Consider the following 13,611-nt stretch of genomic DNA (forward strand, 5'->3'; position numbering starts at 1 on the left):
AGAATGCCACATATCCACCATTAAACTATCACATAGAATAGTTTCACTGCTTAAGAATGCATTTTAATTCAACATAAATTTATCCTCTTTTCTTAAAAAGCCATATATTAAAAAATGATTAAACTGTTTCATGTTTTGGAGGATGAAAGTTGAAAATTGTGTACATTGTGTTACTCAAAGTTCCTTACTTACCATTTATTAGGAAAATGTTTTAATAACAGGAACGCCTTGGTTCCAGTGAACTATGTATTCTAACAATAGTAACATGTCTATGATTGTTGCCTGCCTTCTTTTCCTCATCTTGAAATTTAAATTTTAAATCTAATTTTAATAATCAAGCCATGTCCCTTGGATGTCTCCTTCTTCCTTACAAATGGCTTCTACCTACTCTCTCTTTTATTTTTAACCAGCTTTTTTATACACAAATTTTTTATAGTCCTCCTGAAAACTCCTTTGAAATGTTATAAGTAAATTTAATTTATAAATTAAATTAGTGATTTAACTAAGATTCTGTAACAGCCACTTCCCACTATTTTTTTCATTAATATCTATGTTTCTGTAAAAAAAAAAAAAATCCTCTTGAATAAGTTTCAGTGGTTCTTTCAAGAAGAGAATTTTGTCAAATTTGAGAAAATATTCTTAGTTGCATCTAAGTTGTAAGTGAAACAAGATAATAGGCAATAAACACCAACCAGTGGTTAATAATTGGAATCTACACATTATCCATTGTGTTAGACTACAAAGGAGGTGGTTTAAACAACAGAAATGATTTTTTCGCAGCTCTGAAGGTCTAAGTTCAAGACCAGGATGACAGCACATTGGACTTCTCTCAAGACCTGTCTTTGCTTACCGATGGCTTCCTTCTTGCTGTGTCCTCACATGGTCTTTCCTCTGTGTTCGTGCATGTCTGTGTCCAAATTTCCTCACCTTGATGAGGACACTAGTCTTATTGGATGAGGGCCGACTCATTTGAGCTTAGTAAATCTTAATTACCACTTTAAAGACCAGTATGTCCAGGGGCACCTGGGTGGCTCAGTGGGTTAAGCCACTGCCTTTGGCTCAGGTCATGTTCTCAGGGTGCTGGGATCAAGTCCCGCATCGGGCTCTCTGCTCAGCAGGTAGCCTGCTTCCCTCTCTCTCTCTGCCTGCCTCTCTGTCTACTTGTGATCTCTCTCTGTCAAATAAATAAATAAAATCTTTAAAAAAATAAATAAATAAAGACCAGCATGTCCAATTACAGTCATAGTCAAAGGTACTGGGAGTCTGTGCTCCAACATAGGAATTTTGAAGAGCACAGTTCAGTTTGGAACACCCATTGAAATTAGTAAGCCTCTTAATTTGTGTGACTTGAAAATAGTGAAATGTGGTTTTCACGGACAAAGCATGTCACCATGAACCAGGCACTCTACACGCATTAACTCACAACCACAGGATGAAGTCAGGACTATGCTTTCACCGAGGAGGATTTTTTTCAGTTGGCAATGGACTTTTTTTCAGTCAAGGTGTTGACTCTAATGGTTGAATGTACAAAGGGAATTACGTAATGAAAAACACTTCTTTAAACCTGAATACTCCCCCAAAGTGTTGCTTATTTTAGCATTTGAGCAAATGCGGATTAACATTTGTTTAAAAAACCCAGAAGAATTTAATAATAGATATGTTAAACCAATTCATAGTAGTCATAGGTGAGGAGCAGGGGTGACTGAAAACTTACTGACTTTAAAAAATTGACCTTTATGCAATTTCCTTCAGAGAGTTTCCCCAGTGTCAGACTCTCTGAAGTCAACCACTTCTCATTCATAGGATGTTCCATGATCCTTTATAGGAAAGACAAGGTTTGGGTTTTTTTTTTTTTTTCCTTCTTTGCAAATGTATTTTTCTTTAAAGGCCTTCTTTCCCTTTCCTGCATCATTCTGACACCTGAATTCAAATAGGTAACTGAGTACCAAAGTAACAGAATCCACAGGCACTGGAACACTAACCATGAATTTCCCCTTCTTCCCTCCGCCCACCTGCACCTCCCCTGCGGGGGCCCAGCTACTCCCCTTTATGGGACATGTAGGGTACACCCCAACTTAAAGACTTCTTTATAATAATGCTCTTTACTCTGGTACTTTTGGAGATCTAAATGTGGCATTATTCTCTTCCCGAGCTTTTATCGAACTTCTTTGTCTTTTCTGTTTACTAAAGGTTTAGGTTTCAATAACTTAGGAGTCATGAGTTCAGTTGGATTATTTTTTGCTTTGGTAGGAGAATCTCTAAAGTCAAGCAGCCATGGGCATGGAATTTTCTTTCCATGGCATGGCTCTCTGAATTTTCTTTCCCCATTTCTAGAACAGAAATAATGATTTCCACTTCAGGAGGTTATTGCTAAGGCTTACATAGATAAGCTAATCTTCGGTATCTTGTTCAATGCCTGGCATGCAACAAATATTAATTCATTATCTTTCACTCTCAAAAGCCTAATATAAAGTCAATGACTTAAAGATCGTGGATTTTTTGTTGTGATTGCTGAACACAACAAATTGCCATAGCAGGCTGGACATACTTCTGTGTTTCCTGCCTATTTTCAAGTTTTTTTAAAAGTTGTAAGGTATTACCTATACAACTGGTCTGTGAAAATTTAATGAGCATTTATACTGTCTCTGTCACTGCGAGGTGTCCTAGGAAGCAGAAGAACTAAGACTCACTGTCAGGAAGCCAAAATAAGTTTCCAGTCTACTTAGAGAAGATCTAGTCACGCGAAACCATTAATAAGTAGACATTAGTTCTTATAATCATTATTCTAATAAAAATAAGTGCTTCTGTGGACAGGAAATGTAAAAACAAATAAGAGTTAAAGTTAAATTAGATTATATTAGATTAAAATTTAAAAATGTGAAGCCTTCACAAATGAGGCATTGGCTGCTATCTTCTAAAGATCGTGTAGGTGGACCGTTTGCCCAAATGACGGCCTGGCTGTGGAGCTGTGGAGCTGTGGAATGGAGAATGGGGGTGGAGGGACTTTCCAGAGAAGGTGGTGAGCATGGGATATGGGCTGCAGGGAGATGGGAGAATGACCGAGAAATCTGATTGGGTAGAATATGTTTTAGAAGATGACGTACAAAAAACCCAAAGAGACCAAGTGACCAAAAGTGGAAAGAACATTGTATACCAGATGAAAAAAGATGTATAATATTGTGGATAGTAACTGAGAAGAAGAACTGATTGAGCAACAAATGTTTAGTCTAGGAGAAGATGCTCAGAGAGCTGGAACAGGGAGAAAACCTCTGGGAGGCTGATGCAGCGATCTAGGTGGGAATTGATGAGGCCCATTCTAGAGTGGTGCAAAGGGACAAAAACGTGCAGAAGGTCTGATCTAGGTTCTATGTTTTTAAGTTCACAAATACCGTTTTTTTCTTTGATATAAAAAGGTGTTTTTATACAGAAAGATGATACAAGTCTTTTGCTTTTTCAGCAGGGTTCCCCGAAATCGATTTTACTTTAAATTTTGTCTTTAATAAAAGATTAGCCATAGATGGCATTGTTCTGTAAAAAAGATTACGCATTTTTTACTTTTTAATCACATGGCAGGTAAGATGGGGTAAATAAGTATCTTTGGGGATACTTCTACTCCAAAGACAAATATTTTGGCATAACATAATATATTGTGAGATATAACTTGTATTTTCGTTTTTAGATGTTTGAAAAATGAAGAATGATCTATGTCCCACATAGATCATATTCAGTAGTTGAAGTATTTTATTACTGTTATCAAGGATCTTATGGTTACTAAGGGAAATAAGCACACATGTTATTTGGCTGTGATCTTGTGCACATCACAGTGAATTTATATTAATGTAAACAAAAGAACTCATCAATTCATATGTGGAGTGGGAGTTTGAAAAAATTTACTTAGATACTTGAAAAATGCAAAAACTGGTATATGATTCTATTTTGTAATGTGTACCTGTTAATTGCTTTCCAAAATATATCCTGTGTAATTGTGGCTAGGGCATAACAACACATATTTCTAGAAATTTTAAAAAATTGGTTTTTCTTTGATTTCTTTATGCTATGCCCAGAGAAATTTTCCTCATAAAGAATGATTAAGGGTTTCAAAGGAAATCATCTTCTTTAGAGAATATTTTTATTATCTTATAATTTTACTCTGGCTTGAATATGTTTAGTCCTACATTTATAAGCATGTGGTTTAACTTTCGTGTTGTTACCCAATGGGAAATAAGCTAATTGACATTGCTTTTAAGAAAGCATTAATTTTTTTTTTCAATTTTAATTCATTACATGTAAGATAAAGCTAAGATACTGAAATTTTTTGATTTTCTATTCTTAAGACATAGATATTTTTAGTTAAACTTTATTTTGAGATAAATCTTTATTTTTACTAATCTGAAAATTTACAAATTGTTACTCCTTCATAGAACTATTATAAGTACTATGAGGACTAGAAATTGCAAATTAGTCCCCTTTTAATTACTACTACAGTCTTGTAATTCTAGAGTGTAGTGGGCATTAATAGAAGTTATTGCTTTCTTCCTTTGAGAATTTATTCAAAAAGTATAAATTAAGACTATGTGCCAGGAAATATGGAAAGTATTCAAGATAGCTAAGAGAATTGTCCCTGACGTTCATCTCACCATGAATGTCAGGAATGACTATAAAACTGTGGCAGTAGGGTTCAGATGGCTCCATGAGGAAAGAGAACAAGGGATAGTTCCACCTTCAGTGACTCGAGCGAGGACCGGAAGGATGAGTGGGAGTGTCTAAGGGAGCAGCAGGTAATCTCAGGGAGAGGCATGGCAGAAAAAGCAGGTGTAGCCAAGAGCTATAAGATCCAGCGGAACGTGAAGGGAGGGGGAAGGCTTTGGAACTAAGGAGATTCTGGGGAACAACTCAGATCCATAATCTGGTATTCTCTAGTAGAAGAATCTCTTTAATAATGTAAAACTAAAATTTTTGTGTTTTATGCTTACCGTGTTTTATCCTTTAACCTACGTGGGATTCAGACTTAGATGTTTCTGCATTTATATTATCACCAGACTCTCATGTTTGTTTTCTCTTACAGTGAAGTTCAGCAACTGCAATGGGAAACGGAAAGTCCAGTATGAAAGCAGTGAGCCAGCAGATTTTAAGGTGGATGAAGACGGCATGGTGTACGCCGTGAGAAGCTTTCCCCTCTCCTCTGAGCATGCCAAGTTCCTGATATATGCCCAAGATAAAGAGACTCAGGAAAAGTGGCAAGTAGCAGTAAAATTGAGCCTCAAGCCTACCTTCCCGGAGGATTCAGTGAAGGTAGAGTATCCAAACATGGCTTTGGAGTTACCTTTAAAAATTAGATTCATACAGTTGGGACTAAATAGATGCTTTGCTTTATGTCACATTGGCCAGTGTTTGAATTTTTATCAACTTCAGCCACTTCAAATAGTATTTTGTTGTTGTTGTAATTTTAATCTTACAAGATACTTAGACTAGATGTATATGTAAGCTATCTGAAATTGTGTTTGAAATGGCTGTTTATACTTCGAGATTTATAACTTAATTTAAATTAGGAGTTGTTTTAAATTTCTTTGAAGCCTTACAAGCTCTTAAATGTAACCCTCAAATAAACAATTCTTTGCAAGATGTCACTAGTCAAGTCTATTAAATGGGAAGTATAGATATACTGTAGCATTTCTAGTGTAGAGTATTGGGTTTTGTTCTTGTCCCTTAATAATCAAATTGGGGAGTATGAATTATTTATATAACTGACATAACTTTAAGGAATGATATACTCCCTCTGGTGGAAGCTGCTATGAACCAGGATAAAAGAAAGAGATACACTTCCCACAAAGTACAGTTTGATTAAATTCAGCAAACATTTACTGAGCACTTATTTCGTATAAATCACTATATTAGGAATTTTTAATAATATGTAATAATTTCTTCAGTAAAGTTATGATAACACTGTTAGTTTCTGAATATTCTAGTTCATGTTAATTTGAAACAAATACAAGGAGGCACCACAATCATTTATTTTTGAAGTCTGTAATTTCATGAAGTATAACTATTACACTTTGTAGATTATTGTACTGTGGGAAGTAAGAATACACACATTCGCTTTGGCTATTTAGTGTTAAGTGTAACATACACACCCATAATCAAATATGTATAAGTGTATTAGTGGAAAAGATATCATTTTTCTCTTGCCCCAGTGTTAGACTTTTATCATGTAAAATGTAATTTATTAATCTATTAACTGTTAAGGGAAATCCTGTCATCTGGGGAATACAGAGTAAGAAACTGGTAACTAATTGAGTGAAAAGATGCTTTTGTTGTTGATGATTTGCTGTGTTCCAGCAAACTAGCTTGGATATTTGCACTGAAGCAGCAAGGGCTAATGGCTAAAATGTCTACAGATATAAGGAGAAACAGAAGAAAATGTTGACATCCAGCAGAGATTAATACCCAATGTGCAAAGTGGGTCATCTACAGCATCCATCATGGCTGACATAGGTTTAGAATAATTACAGCATTAATTCTGTGGGATTTAATAGGGTCATAAATATTTGAGACATGCCTTAGCAGTATGTATTAAACTTCTCTTGGAATTCAAATTATATTTTAGCACATCAAGATCTAAATTTAATGTACAGTAGCACATTACCTGAACTGTGGTTTAAACTAATGAGAGATATATAAAAGGATACCACTAAATTTTGCTCAATATTAACTCCTATCTAAGGTGGTTTATAGAAACTACTAATAGTTTACGCAGCTGTGCCACATAATAAATTGTTTGGAATTCAATTCTTCAATGATCAGTGTAACCCCCAAATTTTACGGTGTTTTCTATTATTTTAATAGGGGGATGAGGACAGGGCCTCCAGGCGTATTTTCTTGTTCATAACAGTGAACCCTGTTCTGTCAGGTATGCATTGATACTGCTGTCTTTCAGAAAATGTTTTTCCTAGTACTCAGCAATGTCTTGTATTTTAATGCAAAGGAATCACAAGAAATTGAAGAAATCGTATTCCCAAGACAAGTGAGTAAGCACAATGGCCACCTACAAAGGCAGAAGAGAGACTGGGTTATCCCTCCAATCAACTTGCCAGAAAACTCCAGGGGACCTTTTCCTCAAGAGCTTGTCAGGGTAGGCTGGCACAGTTTTTATTATCTCCATGGCATGCGTCAAGTGTATGTTAGAAATGCTTTTGTCTCTTGTATCACAAGACAGACTTTACCACATATATTAAAAATTTATTTTTTGATATAGGTGAAATGTCTATAGTGTTGTGCAGAGCCTTTTTTTTTTTTTTAATTATTATCTCAGATTATGTATAGGTAGAGCTTTCTGTGGGTCCCATCCACCACGGACAGTGAAGTTTGTTGAGCGTGTGCATATGTACTTCCCACATACATCCACAACCAGACCATACCCTTTCTCACTACGCAAACACACACACACACACACACACACACACACACACCCTTCCTTCACTTCCCCATCTGACAGCTGTGTTCTCCATGATGATCTTTGCCCTCTACAGATAGCTTTTGAGCCAAAGAAGAAATAAAGGGGCAATCATTGCTAAAAATGCCAGCACCAGGTGCATTTGAGAGTTTTTTAAAAGAAAAAAGGAAGTGACCTCTGCTACCATTAACAGAATCCCTGGGGTTGTGCAAAACCATAGGCTTTTATAAATCTGAGAAGTAATTTTTTTTCAGTTACTCCAAATGTATGCCATCAGATGTGGAGAAAAAAAAAATCACAGATATGTGTACATGTTTGGTAAAATTAGCAATCCATTGTTTTATTGCAAAAGGAAAAAGGACAAAGTTATTGTGTATTTATTTATTTGAATCTAGATGTTTGTGTACACGATTAATTTAGCATTCCAAAACATACTTACTGAAAGTTGTATTCTTTATAAGTCATTTTTATATTGCATATTTTATTTTAATGCACATTATAATTCAATTTAACAATGAACAACATGGCCCCCAAATAAAGGCGCTTTTTCCCCCCCTACTTTAGTGGACAATGAGTAAAAAGAGAATTTTGCCTTACAAGAAAACTAATAAACCAGATTCTGTTACTGGGTGAAGTGTATTTACCTAATACATAAAGATCTATTATTATCACCTGCAAAAGTATTGCCAATTGGTCCTCTCCTTGAGCTGTTCTTCTTTCTTTTCTGTAGCCTTTTCCTATGATTTCTCACCTATAAACTGATTTTTCTGGGGAACTGTTATATTTGGGGGGAAAGGCAGTGAGCCTAGAGTGGATGTAATTTTTGAGAGCAAAAAATAAATGTATTATAAAATGATTTCTTATGTGTTTTGTTATTAATAAAGAATTTGGAGTAATAGATACCACCTTAAAATAACATGGAGAGCTTTGGTTGCAGTGAGTAATGTCAGTAAGACACAAGTGCAGAAATCTGACTTCTGAGCTCAACCATAATATTAGAATTCTCATGTAAGTTTGTTTCACACAATGGCCTAGGCAGTTATTCTCCTAACTGAATCAAAAAGGTAAACAGGTTTTATTTCAATTCAATTGGACACCTGTTCCTGTGTTAAATATTCTAACCTACAATCTCCCTGGATAGAATTTGATGCAGTTTAAAAACACTCCTTAATTTTGACTTTTTGGCCCTGCTCCTAGTGATTGCTCTTTTAGACATCAGTGTTGTTCCGAGTCTTTCTGGTGATAGGTGACATCTCTTTTTGAAGCTTATGACAGAGAAGCAAGGATGAGAAACAGGACTGGTTTTCTGGGAAGAGATGCTGTAAGTTTATAACTGAAAAAGGGCATGAGGTGTGGCCTGTTCTGTCTCTGATAATGAGCTCACTTAGTCTCTCATTTAATATGATTGTCTTCTTGATCCTCAGATCAGGTCAGACAGAGATAAAAACCTCTCACTACGGTATAGCGTAACTGGGCCGGGAGCTGATCAGCCTCCAACCGGTATCTTCATTATCAACCCCATCTCAGGTCAGCTGTCCGTGACCAAGCCTCTGGATCGTGAGCTGATAGCCCGGTTTCATGTAAGATTTCAGCCTGCTGATAATCTGTTGTATCAATACCCTTCTAACTGTGTAGTTTAATATTCGCTTCTTATATGGGTCTTAGAGCTTTGATACTCACAAGTTTAATACCAAAAATAGGCTTTTCAATTTGTTGTAATGATTTCATGGTTTTTATAGAATTGATGAATGTTTAGGGTAAAAAAACAAAACCAAACAAAACAAAAACAGTGCCAAAGAAGAAAGTGAGATTGCCTAAAATCTCCTCACCCTTTACATGTTGGTGTGGCTAAGGATTTAGAGGAACAAATGTACATGAAGGAAGTCAAAGAGTCAAAGATTATTGCCTGTGAATTATAGAGATCACAACACTTTTAATGACTGCATAGTATTCCATAAAACGTGTCGGCTATTATTTAATGATAATTTCTTACAATTTTAGTAGACATCTATGTTTGTCATCTTTACCTATTCTTCATGGTCTGATTGTTACCATGAAATAGTCTCAGCAAATGGATATTTTATTTGTTGGCTGTATTCCTTCCAGAAAGGTCTGCCATTTAGATGCTCCCAACCAGAAATTGAAATTTCCCTTTCTCTCCTAACCCGGCCAACACATGGTTTCATCAATCTGCCAATCTGAGCAATCTATTCTTAGATATATTCTTAGATATATTGTCTTATTATATTTCTTATGTTCATTTTTACACTCTTCATTTTTCTGTTTTATTCATTTTCTTATTGAGTTATCACTTTTGTATATAATTATCATGTTCATATTTTTAAAAATATGTATATATTTGAAACTGATTTTTCCAATTTAAAAATATTAATTGAAGTGAATGTTTTAAAACTCAAGAATTGCCTAATATTAATCAAATTCCAGGAGGTATTTTTCTTTTCTTTTTTTCTTAGCCAGGCTTACACATTTCCTGGAACAAGATTTCAACAATTTTTTCATGAGTTTAATATAGAAACCTAAGTTGGTCTTTATTACTTCTCCAATTTCTGCATGAATAACTAAAATTTGCAATGAAATTATCATTTTTTAGACAGAATATATGCACATTATAAAAACTTCCAAATAATGCAGTACTAATGAGAAAGTAAAATGATTTGTAATGTCAGTACATAAAACCAACCTGTTTTTTCCTTTTTTTTTTAAACAATTTGGTGATAGGTTGTAAGATGCTTTTCTTTGCATAGATTCATAAATGTATTCTTTGAAATTGGCATCATTCTCTGAAACCAGCTTTTGTCACTTTTGCAATCAAAAGATTTAGCATCTTTCCGTGTCAGTAAATAGTTATTTATTTATAGCATCATTTTTGATTGCTTCAAATGATTTTGTTGAATGAATGTAATATAATTTTAACTAATTACTTATGGGTAGATATTTGGGTAATTTGTTTTTTTTATTTTACTTTGCAACTATAAATAATGTGGCAATGAACTTTTTTTCTGTACATTTGCCCATTATATCCTTGGAATAAATTTCTAAAATTGGAATTATTTTAATAAATATAGTGAAGTTATTCTCTGGAATGGTTGTATTATGTTGCATTGCCTGCCCACTGTATAGGAGATATATTTTCTCCATTCTATTATCTATTCCAGGCATTATTTACTTACCAAATTATCATTGGCAAAGAAACTATCTCAATGCTTTAAGTTGCCTAATCTGAATATCTAATCAAAGTGAATTCCCTATTCCTGCTCTCTGTTGAATTTTGATTTTCTGGAGGGGATGGGAGGGGGAGAGGGAGAGAGAGAATCCCAAGCAAGTTCCATGTCCAGTGTGGAGTCCAACACAGGGCTCAGTCTCACAAACCTGAGATGATGACCTGAACTTACATCGAGTGGGATGCTTAGCCAACTGAGCCACCCAGGAGCCCCTCTCTGTTGAATTTTCTTTGGGAATTGTTTACCCTTTATACTTACTATGAAGCACCTCTTATCTATTTGGGATGTTAATGTTTAGTTTGTCATATATTTTCCTCTTTTGTTGTTTGTTTTTCAACTTTGTTAATAATATCTACCCTGCTATAGTTCTTGCACTGTAAAATTAATTGTTTTTCAATTTTATCATAAAGTCTAGTTTTAGAGATTGTTCTAATCTCCCCAATTTTATCTGTTGTACTTATTTATTTATTTTGGCGTCTATATTTTTAACCTCCATGAAGTGTATTTTAATAAAAGGAGAGCAGTATCTAGAGGTACTTTGTTTTTGCTTTATAGATAGCCAGTTGCCTCATGTAATGAATTAGTATTCTCAGTAGTTTATCACTGATACTTAGTCATTCAAAACTTTTTTGTGTGTTTGTTTTTAGACTCTTACACTGCACAATAACATATTTGTTGAATTTTTGCACTTATAAAAACTTTTTAAGTTATTGAAGTTTTGAAAATTGTTAAAATATTGATATTGTGGTAGAGCAAGACTCCTATAGATCTAAATAGATGAATAAGCATAGGAGAAATTTTAAAATGTTTTTAAGGGGTGCTTGGCTGGCTCAGTGGGTAGAGCATGTGACTCTTGATCCCATGGTTGTGAGTTCAAGCCCCATATTGGATGTAGAGCTTAAACAAGTAAAATGAGAGTTGTTCTTTAAAAAGGGAGGGTGGCGCCTGGCTAGCTCAGTCTTTAGAGCATCTGACTATTGATTGGGGGGTTATGAGTTTGAGCCTCACAGTAGGTGTAAAAATAAAGAAAATTTTTTTAAACTCTTGAGTACTACTTGAGTACTACTCAACGTTCCCTTTTTCCAAAGGACTTGATTGTTTCATCAACCATTTCATCAACCAGGTTTTTTTTTTTTTTTTAATCCTTCAGGAACACTTAATGCTAGTGCTTTTTATATTGTTCTAAACTATAAAGAAAGAAGTAAAACTTCCAAACCTTTCATAAAGACAAATTGTCATTAATACAGAAACTTTATAAAAATAGCACATGATAGACCAGTCTCTAATTAGTGTCTCAGATTTATGAATATAAAGAATATCAATATAAAATTCTAGATAATTCTTCCTGTGTGAAGCTCATTATCTGAACTCCTGTGGTTAAAATGAGAAATAACTATTTTCAGGTCAGTTTCGGGGTAAACTCTTGCACTGCAGAGTCTTACCACCAGGACAGAGAGAACAACACTCATAAAAAAATAGAATCAATTATAGAATTGCAAGGATGTTTCAGTGTAAAGATCTATTAATATGTGATATATTAAATAAGTAGAGAAAAAGGATTATTTTAGAGCTGTTGAAAGGCAATAATAAAAATTTGCATTGTCTCATATTAGATAACCTCTAAATTTTTTTTAAAAAAGGGGATATATTGATGCTTCTTTAACTTGATGAACCATGCCCGACAGAATCCAACAGCTAGCATCATACTTAGAAAAACCACAGAAGCATCCCATTAAAAAGAAGCAATTCAACGGAACACTACACAGCTACTGAAAAAAAAATGTAATGGATCTCTATGCACTGGATTTAAAGATTTTGAGGCTATTCTACCAAGAGTAGCTGAGTGACTATTTAAAAAGAAAAAAAAAGATAAAATTCTTAGAATACCATAAAACTCCCTAGAATACCATAAAACTCAAGCTTGGGAGAGGAACAATTATCTTACATACTCACACACTTTTAATGTTTATGAGTGACTTGTACAATTTAAAAGACCCCACCTAGTGTCAAAATTCCCTATGCACACTTAATTCTAAATTCTCCTCTGTTCTTATAATCTCTACGACTACTCTGTGCCCAGTACATTTTTAATTATCCTGACTCATGTGTACAGATTTAGCAAAAGGATTTGGGAACTGGACATAACTGGCTTTGGATATGGGCTCTGTCAAGAGACAGAGCAAAGTTACTTGGATTTTCTAAAGCTCAGTTTCTTCACCTTCAAGCCCCTATCATTTCTGCCTCTTTCTTTTGTATAAGGATCAAACCAGTTGAAATCCATAAACCTGAGCAGAATGCCTAGCAAATACTAAGTGTTAGCTCTTACTGCTATATTTATCCTAATCACATGAAGTTTGGCAAACTTATTTTTTTTTTTGAAGGTTTTATTTATTTTGGTGGGATGGGGTGCAGAGGGGGAGAGAGAGAATCTGAAGTAGACTCCATGACCGGAGGGGAATCTGACACGGGGCTTGATCCCAGGACCCTGTGATCATGACCTGAGCCAAAGTCAAGAGACAGACACTTAACAGACTGAGCCACCCAGGTGCCCCTGGCTAACTTAAATTTTGATGGGGAGAGTAGCTTTTTCTTCAGTTTCTCTGTTTGCTCTCGTTATTTTCATAGCATGGTGATTGCATATTTTACCTTCTCATGTGAGACATACATTAGTAAATAGTTCTGTTTTCTAATTATTTTTGCAGTTGAGGGCACATGCAGTGGATATTAATGGAAATCAAGTGGAGAACCCTATTGACATTGTCATCAATGTTATTGATATGAACGATAACAGACCAGAGTTCTTACACCAGGTTTGGAATGGGACAGTTCCTGAGGGGTCAAAGCCTGGTGAGTTTAAACATAATAATTTAAAGATTCAAGAAATTTCATGTAAGTCAGCACTGGTTATAAACAAGAGAA

At 34.8% G+C, this 13,611-nt stretch overlaps 1 protein-coding gene across 1 annotated transcript in view; it reads left to right on the forward strand.

The window, feature by feature from the left end:
* Positions 1–13,611, forward strand: part of CDH2 (cadherin 2) — a 212,257-nt gene that overhangs the window by 144,764 nt on the left and 53,882 nt on the right. The window contains exons 3-6 of the mRNA XM_082699852.1: positions 5,066–5,292; positions 6,983–7,129; positions 8,875–9,030; positions 13,395–13,539. Of these exons, the coding sequence (XP_082555978.1) occupies positions 5,066–5,292; positions 6,983–7,129; positions 8,875–9,030; positions 13,395–13,539 (675 nt within the window). The remainder of the gene's footprint in view (positions 1–5,065; positions 5,293–6,982; positions 7,130–8,874; positions 9,031–13,394; positions 13,540–13,611) is intronic.

The sequence above is a fragment of the Mustela nivalis genome (assembly GCF_964662115.1).
Source record: "Mustela nivalis genome assembly, chromosome: 14".
Taxonomy (NCBI): domain Eukaryota; kingdom Metazoa; phylum Chordata; class Mammalia; order Carnivora; family Mustelidae; genus Mustela; species Mustela nivalis.